Source organism: Chlorocebus sabaeus, chromosome 9, assembly GCF_047675955.1.
Source record: "Chlorocebus sabaeus isolate Y175 chromosome 9, mChlSab1.0.hap1, whole genome shotgun sequence".
NCBI classification, from domain to species: domain Eukaryota; kingdom Metazoa; phylum Chordata; class Mammalia; order Primates; family Cercopithecidae; genus Chlorocebus; species Chlorocebus sabaeus.
Window position 1 is genome coordinate 116,845,786 of NC_132912.1, and position 16,419 is coordinate 116,862,204.

General features: G+C 38.0%; 1 protein-coding gene across 2 annotated transcripts in view; it reads right to left on the reverse strand.

Annotated features, from left to right (window-relative positions):
• Positions 1–16,419, reverse strand: part of CCDC186 (coiled-coil domain containing 186) — a 54,245-nt gene that overhangs the window by 16,605 nt on the left and 21,221 nt on the right. For both annotated transcript variants that reach the window (XM_007964129.3, XM_007964130.3), the window contains 4 exons: positions 14,378–14,506; positions 8,735–8,947; positions 7,674–7,793; positions 142–246 (listed from right to left, as the gene is read on the reverse strand). In XM_007964129.3, coding sequence (XP_007962320.3) covers positions 142–246; positions 7,674–7,793; positions 8,735–8,947; positions 14,378–14,506 — 567 coding nt within the window. The remainder of the gene's footprint in view (positions 1–141; positions 247–7,673; positions 7,794–8,734; positions 8,948–14,377; positions 14,507–16,419) is intronic.

The following is a 16,419-nucleotide window of genomic DNA, read 5'->3' on the forward strand; positions in this document are numbered from 1 at the left end:
TGAGCCGAGACCATGCCATTGAACTCCAGCCCAGGTGACAGAGTGAGACTCCAACTTTAAAAAAAAAAAAAAAAAAAAAAAAAAGATATAACTGATATTTGCTAAAATTTGATACTAATCTATTTTAAAAGTTATGCATACCTGATATGTTTTTATCATATCCTGACAGTTTTTTCGTATCTGATCTGCTTCTTCCTTTGCTTGTGTTAATTTTGTTGTTGTTTCTTTGAGTTTATCTTTGGTTTCCTGCATTGACAAAAGACACAAAGTTGAGTACAGCAATGTGATGAATGGTAAGAAGTGTTCGGCAAGAAAGAAGGTTCTTGTCCTAGCACTGTCACTGAGCGGCCGTTTATTATTCTAGCAATAGTTATTTTACATTTCTGACAAAAAATTAAAATGTTTTGTATAGTTAACTAATAGCCATTAAATACAGTTAAATTTGACAGTTTTTGGCGCAAATTACTAGAAGTTACTAACCTGATGAGTAAAGTGTTAACAAGTTCTTTGTACACACACATCAAAGACAATTCTTTGGTTTACGGCTGTGGTATCTATTTATAACCGTCTTGGCTGGGCAAGGTGGCTCATGCCTATAATTCCAGAACTTTGGGAGGTTGAGGCAGGTGGATCACCTGAGGTCAGGAGCTTGAGACCAGCCTGGCCAACATGGTGAAACCCTGTCTTTACTAAAAATAAAAAACTTGGCCAGGTGCGGTGGCTCACGCCTGTAATCCCAGCACATTGGGAGGCTGAGGCAGGCAGATCATCTGAGGTTGGGAGTTCGAGACCAGCCTGACCGAAATGGAGAAACCCCGTCTCTACTAAAAATACAAAATTAGCAGGGTGTGGTGGCACATGCCTGTAATCCCAGATACTCAGGAAGGCTGAAACAAGAGAACTGCTTGAACCTGGGAGGCAGAGGCTGTGGTGAGCCGAAATTGTACCACTGCATTCCAGCCTGGGCAACAAGAGTGAAACTTGGTCTCAAAAACAAACAAACAAACAAACAAAAACACAATTAGCCAGGCATGGTGGTAGGCACCTGTAATCCCAGCTACTCGGCTTGGGAGGCTGAGGCAGGAGAATCGTTTGAACCCGGGAGGCAAAGGTTGCAGGGAGGCAGAGGTTGCAGTGAGCCAAGATCACACCACTGCACTCCAGCCTGGGAAACAGAGTCAGACTTTGTCCCAAAAAACAAAACAAAACAAAACATAAAAACTGTCTTTTTTTTTTTGAGACAGAGTCTCATTCTGTCACTCAGGTTGGACTACAGTGGTACGATGTCAGCTCACTGCAACCTCCGCCTCCTGGGTTCAAGTGATTCTCCTGCCTCAGCCTCCCGAGTAGCTGGGATTACAGGTGTGTGCCACCACACCCAGCTAATTTTTGTATTTTTAGTAGAGATGGGTTTTTGCCGTGTTGGCCAGGATGGTCTCAAACTCCTGACCTCAGGTGATCCACCCGTCTCAGCCTCCTAAAGTAAAACTGTCATTTTATAGACTGATACTGCAATCTGGTTTCTGTTCCTAATCATTCTCCTAAGATGGCAACTCTGAAAGTTTTCAGGGACTACCCTTATTAAATCCAATTACTACTTCTTGTTGTTACTCTTTACTTAACTTGCTCCAGTTCTGACCACCCCTGACTCTTTCAATATCCTTCCTCTGTTTCCATTACAAGACAATATTCTCCTTCTCTTTCTGCCCTCTTCATTGTTCCCTGACTGGCTTTTACTTCCTGTGGTGATTTTCCAAGATACAACCTGGCCATACACCTCTTTCTTCATAATTCTCCCTCAGCAGACCGATCCATGATTTTGGTTACCATGTGGATTTCAAATGGGACTTAGGTATCATCTCCTCTCAGTAGCTTCCCTCAGAAAAAGGCAGATGCCGCTCACTCTGCCTTTCCACAGATATAATTTAGGCATTCCCTGGATTCTAATGATCAATACATTATACTATAGCTTGTATGTTCCCCTAATACAGCATATAGCTTCTCAATAGCAACTAACTCGGTACTTGTCACATATTAATTGTTCGACAAGTATCTGTTGAATTAATAAAGGAATATCTAATATAAGCCTCTAGTTAGGCTGGGCACCCCAAATACCCAATACTCATCTCCCTTTGTTCCTTTTTTTCCTGCTGTTCCTCTACATGGAATGCCTTTCCCCTGCATCTCTTGAACCATCTGAATTGCACTAATAGGCCGGGTGCAGTGGCTCATGTCTCTAATCCCAGCACTTTGGGAGGCCGAGGCAGACGGATCACCTGAGGTCAGGAGTTCAAGACCAGCCTTGCCAATATAGCAAAACCCAGTCTCTATTAAAAATACAAAAATTAGCCAGGTATGGTAAATACAAAAATTAGCCAGGTATGGTGGTGCACGCCTATAATCCCAGCTACTCAGGAGGCAGAGGCAGGAGAATCACTTGACCCCAGGAGGCAGAGGTTGCAGTGAGCCAAGATCGTGCCACTGCACTCCAGCCTGGGTGACAGAGCAAGGTTCCATCTCAAAAAAAGAAAGGAAAAAAAAAAAAAAAAAGGAAAAGAAAAAAGAAAAACAAAAATAAATTGCTCCTTACATGTCATTAAAAAAAATAAATTTACCATATAAGTACTGAAAGTTATATATTTTCAGTTGCTAGTTTTTAATAATTTGACTTGTATTAAAAGGTAGTACCACTTTTAAAATATAAGCAATTATTTACTTTTTCAAATGCTGACTTTTTAAAATACTAGACTCAATGGACAGAAAGGGAGAAAAAGAGAGAGAGAAAGAACTTCATATGTGTTTTTCTACTACTATACCATTAATAACTAAAAAGAGCCTGGCACATAGTAAGCACTTCATCCACTCAAAAAATAGCAATTGAGAAATTCCTGTATGCCAAATAAATACTAAGTAAATGAGTAAGGGAAATGTGAGAATCACATTAAATGTTTTGGTTAAGGTATTGATTGTGTTTCACTTATTCATTCATTCGGTATTCACTGGGGCATCTATGCACCAGGCATTGTTCTATGCTCAAGGGACATAGCTGTATAAGAAAACAAACATAATCTCACCTTCATGAAGCTCATATTCTAGTAATGGAGACACTAAATACAATACGTAAGTAAAATACATTAGTGGCAAGTGCTAAGGAATAAAGCAAGGACATGAGAAAGTTTGGATAGAATGAAAGTTTGGATAGATGAAAGTTTAGATAGAATTCCTAGGCAAAGTATCATTGAGAAGGTGCTAGGTGAGTACAGACTCTAACATGAGCAGGAAGATCTGCTGAAGGACTGGATTTGCTAACTGAGAAATTAAGGATAAATCCAAGGCTTTTAGCCTGAGCAATGAGATGAATGGATTGTCATTTATTGACACAGGAAAGCAATGGAGGAAAGGGTACATTATTAGTTCAATTTTAGACATGTTAAGTTGAAGATGCCTTAAGTCATCCAAGATGTCAGATGTCAAATAAGCAACTAAATATATGAATCTGGAGTTCTGGGTAGAAGTTGTAAATCTGGGAGTCACTAGCATATAGTTTTCTACTTCTATGTTTTCAAGTACACTAATCTTGCTCTCTGCAGTTTCTAATTTGCTGTTAATTCCATCCAATGTATTTTTCATCTCAGACATTATGTCAATCTGTTTTCTCTTCCGTGTCTCTCCGTATCATACTCATGCTTTTGTCTATCTCCTTGAACATACGGAATGTATTTATAATAGCTGCCTTAACATCACTGTCTCATTGTCTACTAATTCTGTCATTTCTGAATCTTTTTTTTTTTTTTTTTTTTTGACACAGGACAGGATCTTGCTCTGTTGCCCAGGCTGGACTGCAGTGCCATGATCATAGCTTTAACTCCTGGGCTCAAGTGATCCTTCCATCTCAGCCTCCCAAGTGGCTAGTACTACAGGTACATACCACACCTGACTAATTTTTAAAGTTCTTTTTGTAGAGATGGGGACCTCGCTATGTTGCCCAGACTGGTCTCAAACTCCTGGCCTCAAGCAATCCTCCCACCTCAGCCTCCCAAAGTGCTAGAATTACAAGTATGAGACACCGCACCGGATCTGTTCCTATTGATCTAGTTTTCCTTTCTTCTCATGATGGGCTCCATTTTCCTGCCTCTCTGCATGCCTGGTAATTTTTGATTGGATGCCAAACAGTCAATTTTATGCTTTTAGGTGCCAGAATTCTCTGTAGTCATTTAAATATTTTGGGCCTTTGTGTTGGCACATAGTACATTTACTTGAAACAATTTATTTGAAGCTTGCTTTTAAAGTTTTGTTAAGGCAGATCTATAACAGACTTAATCTAAGGCAAATTCATCCTCACAACTAAAGCAATTACCTTCTGGGGGCTGCCCGATGCAGCCCTGCCTGATGTGTGTTGAGAGGTCATTTCTCTTTGGCTGATGGAAACATAAACAATTTCCTAGCCTTGTGGGAGCTCTAGGGATTGTTGACCCTATTTCTTTCCCCTCCTCTGTAGTTTCCTTTCTACACACACACATACACTCGCACACATGTACTGATCAGTAGTCAGTTGAAGACTTGAAGGGAACTCACTGCAGATTGTATTTTTCTCTTTTCTAGGACTCTGCCTTCGTTCCCCATATTTTGAACTCTGTCTCCTCAATTCAGGTAGACTGCTATGCTGTTTAGGTTCTTCTCTTTGTTCTGCAGACTGGAACTCTCCAGGAATACCCCATTTGTTTCCCTTCGCTCAGAGATCACTGTCCTGTGCTGCCTGTTGTCTCAAGTCTGAAAGCCTTCATTTCATATATTTTGTCTTTTGTTTTTTAAGGTAGAAGGGTAAACCTGGATCTTGTTATTCCATAATGCAATATAGTCAATAGAATACAATTATAGAACAGTAGAGTTATAGAACAGACATAGAAGAGTTTTATTGAGATAAAATGGCAAAGCAAATAGGAAGACCGCTCCAGTTTCTAATGAGTAGGCCTTCCGAGTAAACAAACCATTTAAGAATGACACTATCAGTGACAACACGACAGACAGCCTCAACAGCCTCAGGAGAAGAGTTTATTAAGCAACAGTCTTACTTCAGGTGACCCAGTGTACAGAACATATTATAAAATATACCAAGCCCGTGTCACACAGTAGGCCTGTAAAATATTACCATCTACAGCCTCCTGCTGGTCTAGCTGCTGGGTCCAAGACTATTCTTCTAGCCTTCTCTGAAGCAGTAACATCTGGCAAGCACCCAGCATAGCCAAACCACGGTAGCCAAAGAACCACAGCCACATCTATTGCTAGCAGGCTTATCCTGATATCAGGATAAGATAATCTCACTTGAACTATTGTTCAATCTCCACTGAACTACTAAACAATAGTTCAAGTGAGATTATTTTATCCTGATATCAGGTAGGTGAATAAGTAGCAACCAGGTAGGTAAACAAGTAGATGACGTACACTGGGGGAAACTCATCTTTATTCACTGTTCTCAAAATAAAAGGCTTCTGTTTTTAGGGGCTAGGTGTTAAAAACACATTTTCAGTTAAATCCTAAAGGAGTTTAGGGAAGGAAACAAATTGTTTCTCTTGGATACTCTGATGATCTGGGTAGCCAGTCCACCTACTCTTAAGTTCTGGGAATATGCAATGGGGGTCTGACCAGAAGCTACTGATCACAATGGATCCAGTAACCAACAGGACTGCAGTATTATTAGTACCTAAGACTTGGTGGACAGGAATCAGAAACTAGAAAGGGTGCCTCAAGAAAAATTTACTAAGTGTCTTGTGTTTCTTGCACGCATCTCAAGAGGTAGACTATACTAACCACATGATTATTAAATCTTGTATCCTTTGATCCAGCGACTCCTTCCAACATCCAATAGGTAGATACCTAAAACAAGTAACCAGGAGCCCATCTTGGACACTCTTTCGAAGTAACGACTGTGTCTCCTAAGGCTTTTATAGCCTCCAAGTTATCTAACACAGTGTTATGCACAAAGCTTGCTGGTTAATAAACGCCTTTAGTTAAAAAGAACTAGTGAATTTCTACATACCAAGTCAATATATGCTTGTTCATTTTCTAGCAATCTGCACCATGTAACCTTACAGAAGTCAGTCTTAAACCACTTCTCTAACCTATTTACAGAGTATCTGGTTTCATCTGAGCTCAAAACTGCCATTAAGAATCTCTTACATCTTTAACAGTTCTTGTGCTCCTCAGTGCTAGTATTCTAACAGGTTTCAGGATCCTGTCTCTTAGCACTCTAGATGAAGATGAGGAAAGTACCACAGATATCAGATACGACCAAGTATTATGTTCTGATCTTGAAGCAACTCAGGCAGTTGAGAATCATTACTGTTTTTATGAATCTGGAATTCCAATTCCTCATTCTGTAACTCAAAGGGAAAATTGAAACGGCTTAGCTGTGTTGAGCTCCAGGGACTGTCATCCTCCTCCTTTCTGAAAATTCTTTCTCTGCCTTGGTAGTTTCCTCACACACATGTGCTGATTAGTAGATCAGCTTCAGACTTGAGGGAAACCCACTATTCTCTAATCTACCTTTGACCACTGTCAACAGAGACTATTCCTCCTACAGTTTTCTCTGATAATGCTGTATCAGAGAATACAATATAACCAAAGGTTATTAACAGTTCTACTGATTTAGAACTATTTAATGAGGTAATCCACGATCATGATTTTAACCATTATCATTAATCCTGTTTGTGAAAACCTGGAAACTGATATTTCCATAAACTTCTTAAGTCACAATTCAGAGTTGTTCTTTTACTTCACATTCCATCATCTTCAGATTTTTATTACCTCTAATATCAGCTCAGTTAGTGCTTAAAATTATGGCATCAGGTATCAGCCTTTATAATTACTTATATTAGCTTTTTAATAAAATTATATTCACTAGGCATAATACCAATGAAATTATATTTATAAAAAAGTTAAGGCAACTTATTCTTAAAATCTTTATATTTAAATAAGAATTTATATGTTTTGAGTATAAAATCTTAGCATCATTGATTTTTAAAAATTTCTAGAATTTACATTCAAATTTGAAAATTCACACACGTTCTCCCCCGTCCAATTTCTCACAATGTTATTTAAATTTTGCATATCAAAAAATGCTTAAAGAACAGGGCAGGCCGGGCGCGGTGGCTCAAGCCTGTAATCCCAGCACTTTGGGAGGCCGAGACGGGCGGATCACGAGGTCAGGAGATCGAGACCATCCTGGCTAACACGGTGAAACCCCGTCTCTACTAAAAAATACAAAAAACTAGCCGGGCGTGGTGGCGGCGTCTATAGTCCCAGCTACTCGGGAGGCTGAGGCAGGAGAATGGCGTAAACCCGGGAGGCGGAGCTTGCAGTGAGCTGAGATCCGGCCACTGCACTCCAGCCTGGGCAACAGAGCCAGACTCCGTCTCAAAAAAAAAAAAAAAAAAAAAAAAAAAAAAAGAACAGGGCAAATTTGGGTGTTGCAAACTATGGATAGTAAAATTTAACATTCCACCCCATTTAATATGTAAATAATGTGAGGACATTTCTTTTTCATAATCACCAAATATTCAGGTCCAAACTAACTTGCAAGGGTCACTAAACAAAGCTTCATACCTCATTAATTATTATTGCATTTGCTCTTAAAGCTCACTCTAATCATTATTCCATTGTATTACAGTACGTACCTTATGTGAATCCATTTCAGCTTTCAATTTGTTTTGTGCCCACTTTACTTTGATGACGTGAGAGTTAATGTCTTCCTTTAATTTGTCTATTTCTCTGATGAGTCTAGTCGTTTCACCTTCCTAAAATAATATCACTAGGTCATATATTTGCATTTATAGAATCAATTATGTGTTTATCTTTTATATCTCCCACAACGTAATCAGTCCAGTAATACAATAATCAAGGGCTGGCACACTATGGCCCACAGACTATAAAACTGATTTAAAGTCCAAATGATGAGAGGGTAGTAAAATCCTAAATCCAATTAAGAGAAACAAAGATGTTTTAACATTTACATTTTAACCAACTGGATGTGTTGTCAACACAACATACCTTTATGATTCTTAACTGGCTGGCATTAATGTGAAATATGAACTAAATTGGTTTTGTCAGAATTCCTGAGGACGATGACAATGTTCCTGAACTAAAAGCTAATGAAAAAAAAAAAACATTTATCATTGAAAAATGCTAATGCACTGGAAATATGACCGTTGAGAGGCTGCTAGTTAACAGGAAGGGTTCTGAATAGGTGGCTCAGTAACGAAATCTCTTTAGACAGTATCTAAGAAAGACATGTTTTTCGTAAGAAAAACATAAATTCTCTTCTATGGTGGTAAGTGTTACATTAAGATTATATAAAATTATACTTCTGGCTCTAAAATTATTCACATTTGACGCTACTATATACATATTTTACCAAAATATAATATTCCCTTGAGAAGCAAACAAATTTCTCCAACATACAGATTTTAAAAGAAAGTTTTTAGAAAGCTCAAGAAAAAGTTATCTAATAAACCTGTGCCAACACTTCATCTTTTCCCTAGCAAGCTTTTTCTCTGCAGACAAGTAATAAAACACTTGAATTACTAAAATATTCATGGTTTTAGAAGCTAAACTAATAAAAACAACTTTACATTTGAGTGTTAACCATGTTAAATTATGATTATTTGATTAAATACGGAAAAGCAAAGAGAACAAATTTCAAATAAGGTCAACATATTTCAAATGGCGCAAATTATACCTTAGTTTCATACAGCTGGTGCAACCGTCCTTTCTCCTGAGAAAGCTGTTTAATTTTGTTAGTGTTTTTCTCAAGTTCCTTATTTGTATCTCTAAGTTTTTTCTCAAGTGTCTCTTTTTCCTTTCGAAGGTCTAAAGATTCCTTTTCACCTCTTACATACTTCATTACCATTGCTTCTTTTTCTTGGCGTGCCTCTTCACATTTCTTGTTGGCCTTCAAAAAAAAAATTACTTAGCATTAATGAAAAGTAATTTTCCAAATGGAAATGTATCGAAATACACGGTATTTGTCTCTTATATTACCAATGCATTTTTTTTTTTTTTTTTTTTTTTGCACAACATTCCCAGGACTTGTGCCATGAAATTTTAAAATGAAAGAAAAAATTCAAAATTGTAGAAAAATTGTACAATATCCCTAGCATTTGCCTTTACCCTTTCCTGTTCCTTTTACTTTGGCTAATATGGTTGCTATTTTTCATGTACTCCTCCAGATCCCCTTTCCCACCTTTTTTTTATTCCATGTGGTGTCCCAGGAGCATGACATCATGAACCCTATCAATGAGCTCTCTTGACCTCAAACTTCCAATTGGGTTCAGCCAATAGAAGGCAGTAGGCAGAAGCTTGGGAATGTAGGCAGAGTGAGATCTGGCTCCTCCAGAGTTCCCACAGGTTGGCTGATAGCCATTCCTCTTGTCAGGTGCCCTCTCTATACAACTACCCTCTGGGGTGTAATCCTGCTCCTTGTCCAGCAGCCCTGAAATTCTGCATCTTCCCTTTTTGGGCTCCCTAAATCCTGTTCACACCTTGACAAAGAGTCTTTTTATTAAGTTATCTTCATCACCAGTTTAAGTGTGCCATCTGTTTTCTGCCAGGACCCTGACCGTACAGCTGACAATTTCTAAAATCTTAACTCTCTTTCGAAAATTAAAGTAGCCATATGCTAACAAATGACCATTTAATTTTCTATTTATGAAAAGCTTTCTGAAGCATTTTACACTTAATAAGAAACACCTAATTGGATTAAGTATGAAAATTATATACTCATTTAAAAATTGTCTCTTAGTATGAACCGGAACTCCATATTCTGAAATTTCACAGAATGAAAACTTCTACAAATAGGCCTTCTTTGAAGCAAACTCATGGTTTGCAAATATGGTGAAGCACACATTTATTTTACAAAAGATAGAACTTCAAATTTTAGGAATTTTCAATATCTTTTGTGGTAAATACACACCGATAATGCAACTGAATTGAAGAAGGTAATTATTAAAGTTAGCAGAATGTAGGAAAAGCTTCTATGCTTTGATGAAAAATGGCTGACAAAAATGTTTCATAAAGTTCTGGCACTGCTGATAAACACATCTAGTCAACACTGAGAACGCTATACATATACATATAAGTACTTTAAAAATCTCCCAATTGGGATTTGTTTCCATCGAAATAGTCCACTAATCTTCAACTTAAGAAACACATAGAATTAGGGATATGATAGGCCCCTGAGGATGTAACAATGTGCTTGTAGACAAGGACTGAGAAAATTATGCTGGACTTGGCCAACAGAATTAGATTTTTAGACAACTGAGTATCTGTACTTAGAAAAAGTCAATAGTTCATTATCAACTTTAAGAGAAGTCTGGTTTCATAATTATTTAATATTCAGATAATGTATCGGCTATTGGAAACAAAGTAGCAGTTGTGGCCTCTGAAAGACCTCACCATCTAGAGAGAAAGATATATAAACAAACATTATAATATGAAATATTATAGTAAATGAAGGTACAAAGTCCTTCAAAACATGAAAATACTTACATTCCCTGGGAGGAGTTGGCAGGAAGGGTAAAAGATGCTATACTTGAGCTAGGTATTAAAGGCTAAGCAGAATTCAATAGAATATAAAGGGTGAATCAAGGAAAGGAATTAAAAATAGAGTGAATATCATGTGCAAACACCTAAAAGTATAAAACAGCATGACATATTTAGGGGATATCAAGTTATTTTATAAGGCTTAAATTTGGTATGTTGGCTGGAGTGGGAAGGAAGCAGTTATGAAAACAAAAAGTGTAGATTAGATCCTGAAAGGAAGAACTACTTCTGTTATGGTAATCATGGTAATCAGTTGAGGTTTTATTCCATAGTCAACGTAAAGCCAAAGAAGAATTGATGAATCAGAAGCTCTAATTAAAATGTGTGTTTTAGTAAGATAACTGGTAGTAGCATGGGAGCTTTTCTGAAGTTGAGAGATGGGGGGCAGAAAATAATCGAAAACAGGTAATTGTAATAGATAAGGTGAAATATTATGAGGGTCTTGGCTGGGTGCAAGGGGTCATGCCTGTAATCCCAGCACTTTGGGAGGCTGAGGTGAGCAGATCACTTGAGCCCAGGAGTTCCAGACCAGTCTGGACAACATGGCAAAACCCCATATCTACAAAAAACCAAAAAATTAGCTGGGCATAGTGGTGTGCACCTGTAGTCCCAGATATTCAGGAGGGCTAAAGCGGGAGGTCTCTTGAGCCCAGGAGGTTGAGGCAGGAGTTAGCCATGATTGCACCATTGCACTCCAGGCTGGGCGAAAGACCCTGTCTCAGAAAAAAAAAATAAGCGGAAAACATTATGAGAGTCTTTACTATAGCAGGGAATGGTGTACCAGATAATAGCTCTGTTACTCATGGGGTCATCCATAGATCAACTGCAAAGGAATAACCTGGGGTGCTTGTTAAAAGTTCACACTCCTGGATCCTGCCCCATTCTGCTAATGGCAGCACCTACCTCACAGCATTATTGGGAGTATTAAACAAGACAATACAATAACTGCTATTTAAACTATTATAGAAAGTTCATTTCTGGCACAGATAAAGGAAGACAGGCCAATTAAGGTATTTGGATTTACCCACTATAAGAAAGATGATTATCATTGACTTGGATAAAGGTAAGTAAAACATGAATAAGATAACCAACAGATAAAATAAACACAAAGTATATGAAGTGTAGCTTCTACGAGTATGGCAGATAAACCCTCCTCATAAATACCAAAAATTTTAGATGAAAAATAACAAATATCTTTTAATATACAGTTGAGCTCACAAGAAAGTATGGGAAATTTCCAGGGCTAAAAGATCTAAGACAAAGTAGAAATCCAGAATGGTATACTACGGCTATAAAACCTTCACTGCCCTGTGATATTTACTGGTATCAGGCCATGGGAGACGTGGGTGGGGGAAATGTTACCAAGTCCCTGAGAATTTATAATATAGCTACACCCTCTTGTAAGCAGGGTTCAAATACATTCTACCTATCTGGTCTATGAAATGAGGAAACTTTGGCCGGGCACGGTGGCTCACACCTGTAATCCCACCACTTTGGGAGGCCAAGGCAGGTGGATCACGAGGTCAGGAGATCAAGACCATCCTGGTTAACACGGTGAAACCCCATCTCTACTAAAAATACAAAAAATTAGCCAGGTGTGGTGGCGGGTGCCTGTGGTCCCAGCTACTCAGGAGGCTGAGGCAGGAGAATGGCGTGAACTCGGGAGGTGGAGGTTGCAGTGAGCTGAGATTGCGCCACCGCACTCCAGTCTAGGTGACAGAGTGAGACTCTGTCTCATTAAAAAAAAAAAAAAAAAAAAAAGAAAAGAAATGAGGAAACCTCAATCTGGAAACTAAACAGCGGGTGAATGTGTGTGTGCACGTGAACATGGGTAAACACATATGGGAATCTATTTTTAAACAAAACTTACTAGGTTTAGTGACAATAGGTGAAAGATAAACAGGTGTTCATTTCACTAATCTTTCACCTTTTCTATATGCTTGAAAATTCTCAAAAAGTTGGGAGGAAAAGTTAGGGGAAAACAAGAATGAGGCAGATCTATTAATAATTAAATAAATCAGTTTTCCAAAATCTACTTTAATAATATCTACTTCTTAGGGTTATTGTGAAGATCAAACAAGTTAACACTTGTGAAGTATTTTGAACATGGCTTTGCATACAGCTAAAACTCAGTATATCAGCTACTATTATTAGCATCACCTACACTCTTCATCATTAAGGAGAAAACATACATAGTAGTGAGTGTAGTATATTGCCATTTGTTTTTTAAAGGCAGGGAGGGAAAAAAGAAAAATACACAAGTGTCTATGCAACAAACAATTTTGGAAGGATACACAGGAAACTGGCATCAGTGGTTACCTTTAGGAAGGGGGTAAAATGTTTGGAAGAAGATTTTTTCAAATGTTTGAATTGTTACCATGTACACCAACTACTATTTTATTTTAAATATTAAGCTTCAGAGAGTTTTAGGAAGGAAGGAAAGAAGGAAGGGAGGAAGGGAGGAAGGGAGGAAGGAAGGCAGGCAGGCAGGCAGGCAGGCAGGCAGGCAGGCAGGCAGGCGGGCAAGGGCAAAAGGAAAAGAAGAAGGAAGGAAGGAAAGCTCACCAGTTGATTCTAATGATTGGCTGGCTATGTTTGGGCCCGCTAAAACCAGTTACTTCTAAAGCTCTTCGGCTCTTTATTTCCCTTCAATTAGTACAAAAGGGTTCAGAACTGATAGTAGGGGATTTAAACATAACATTTCTAATGCAAGGGGTCAGCATGTTTTAAAGAATCATCCAAATAAAGGCTGAGGATAATGTGTTTCCTAAAGTCCTTCCAGAATGCCATCTATAGTAGCAGCTTCAGGGTAGAAAGGGTGGGATCCACCACAGTCAAATAATGAAGGTGTGAGTTAACCCTTTCAGATTCAAATCACTGTGAGGACTAATTGTTGGTCAGATACTGTGCTATGTTTTGTGGATACAGAAATGAAGATAACAAAGATGTCATCCATAGAGTTCAGGCAAGTAATAAAAAAACACTGCTTAAAATGACCTCTTCTGAGATCATATATAGCAACTCAAAAAGATTACCAAGGTATATTAAGTATGGGAAAAAAGGTTACAAAAAAGATGTACAGTATTATTCCAATCAAGCAGGGGGAAAAAAGTATATGACCATGCACAAATAAACATGTGTGACTTGTACATGTATATGTAGTAAGATACATAACCAAAATACCAATAATTAGCTATGAAAGAAGGAATGGGATATAAAAGGATTGCAAGCAGGGGGAAAAGACATAGAGATTAAAAAAAAATTCACTTTTTATTCCATATGCTTTAATTTATTCATCTGTATGTATTTACACATTGATTTAGAATTTCTAATGACTTATTTATTATTTTTTTTTAAGACAGTGTCTTGCTTTGTCACCCAGGCTGGAGTGCAGTGGTGCAACCTTGGCACACTGCAACCTCCGCCTCCCAGGTACAAATGATTTTCCTGCCTCAGCCTCCCAAGTAGCTGGGACTACAGGTTTGCGCCACCACGCCCGGCTAGCTTTTTTTTATTTTTAGTAGAGATGGGGTTTCACCATGTTAGCCAGGCTGGTCTCAAACTCCTGACCTCAGGCAATCTGCCCGCCTCAGCCTCCCAAAGTGCTGGGATTATAGGTGTGAGCCATCGAGTCCGGCCTAATGGCTTATTTTTATATAAAAGAATTACCTAGTATTAATACAATAGTGAGGTCCAAAATAGTCTTAACAGTGTTAGCTTATTTTAACAAACAAGAGTCACCAGAATATCAAGTTAATAATGACAACGATGTGAGAAATACCTGTTCCATCCGTTGGGCCATCTCTTTGTGTAATTGCTGAATTGCATTTTTAGCTGTAATGTCTTGAGCTACTAGTTTATCTTTGGAAGCTTTAACTTCTTTATTAAGTTCTTCTATTCTTGATTCTAACTGTAAAGAAAATTATATCCAAATTATTTTTATAGCTATACCAAACAGACCACGAATACTGCAAATAAATATAAACAAAGTAAATAAACATAAAGAATACAACGAATATACTTCAGCTATAGAAATAAAAACTTTCAGCAATGCTTCTATATCTCATTGGCATTTAATAAAAATCTGGAGATTCCATTAAGTTAAGGTACCTGGCAACCCCTAGAATATCCACTAAGGAATAACGCAAAGAAATACAGTAGAGTCCCGCCTTATCTGTGGCTTCACTTTCTGTGGTTTCAGCAACCTTCAATCAACCACAGTCCAAAAATATTAAATAAAAACTTCCAGAAATAAACAATTCACAAGTTTTTAATTGCATGACATTCTGAGTAGTGTGATGAAATCTTGCTCTGTCTTACTACGTCTCACTCAGATTGTGAGTCATCCCTTTGTCCAGCATGTCTGCACTGTACACACTACCTGCCAGTTAGTCACTTAGCAGCCATCTCAGTTACCAGATTGACTATGGCAGGATGACAGTGCTTGCATGCAGCAACACTTAGCCCTTAATTAATAAGTAAGTTTACGTATTAGTGGCCCCAGAGTATAAGAATAGTGATGCTGGCGATCCACAAGTGCCAAAGAGAGGCTTTAAAGTACTTATTTTAAGTGAAATGGTGACTTGAAAGAAAAAAAATCGTATGCTGAGGTTGCTAAGATCTATAGTAAGAATGAATCTTCTATCCACGAAACTGTGAAGAAGAAAAAAGAAATTCATCCTAGTTTTGCTGTCACACCTCAAACTTCAGAAGTTATGGCCACACTGCATGAGCGCCTTGTTAAGACAGGAAAGGAGACAGGCAGTGGCTTATGCTTGTAATCCCAGCACTTTGGAAAGCTGAGGAGGGGGAATTGCCTGAGGTCAGGAGTTCAAGACCAGCACAGTCAACACAGCAAGACCCAATCTCTACAAAAAATTTTAAAAATTAGCTGGGCATGGTGGTGCATGCCTGTAGTCCCATCTACTCAGGAGGCTGAGGCAGGAAGATTGCTAGAGCCCAGGATTTTGAGGCTACAGTGAGCTGTGATCCCACCATGGTACGCCAGCCTGGACATCAGAGTGATGAGACCATGTCTCCGGAAAAAAAAAAAAAAGAAAATGAAAAGGGCATTGATTTGTCAGGGGCAGACATAAACAGAAACATATTCTGATTAATAGCAATCAGGTTCAGTGCTATTGACAATTTCATGCATCTACTTAGGATCTTGGAAGAAATTCCCCTCAGATAAGGGGGAATTAATGTACCATATAGAGAAAATATCATGAAAGAAATGTAAATGTTATATTAGACAACATTCACTTAATGCAAAAGAAGGCAGTGAAGGAGGAATAGGGGAAGAAAAAAGACTTGAAACATAGAAAACGAACGATATGGCAGACATAAATCCCACCATCAATAACAACATTAAATGAAAGTCGATTTAATAACCATGTAAAAAGGCAGAAATTAACAGACTTAATTAAAAAAACAAGATTCAACTATATGTTGTCTACGGAAGGCATTTTAGTTTCAAAATGCAAACAAACTGAAAAGAGTGGAAAAAATACATAATGCAAACAGCAATCATAAGGAAGGAAGAGGGCTATACTTACATAAAAAAGACTAAAATTAAGAATGTTACCAGAGATAAAGAATAGCTCATAAAAATAAAAGATCAAGCCATCAGAAAGATCTAACAGATAAATGTATAAGCATCTAAGAATGTAGCATCAAAATACATGAGACAAAAACTAACAGAAATAAAAGGGGAAACAGACAAGTCAACAATATTTGGAGACTTCACTACCCTACTTTCAAATAACGAATAGAATTAGGCAGATGATTAACACAGAAATAGGAGACTTAAGCACTACAAAACAA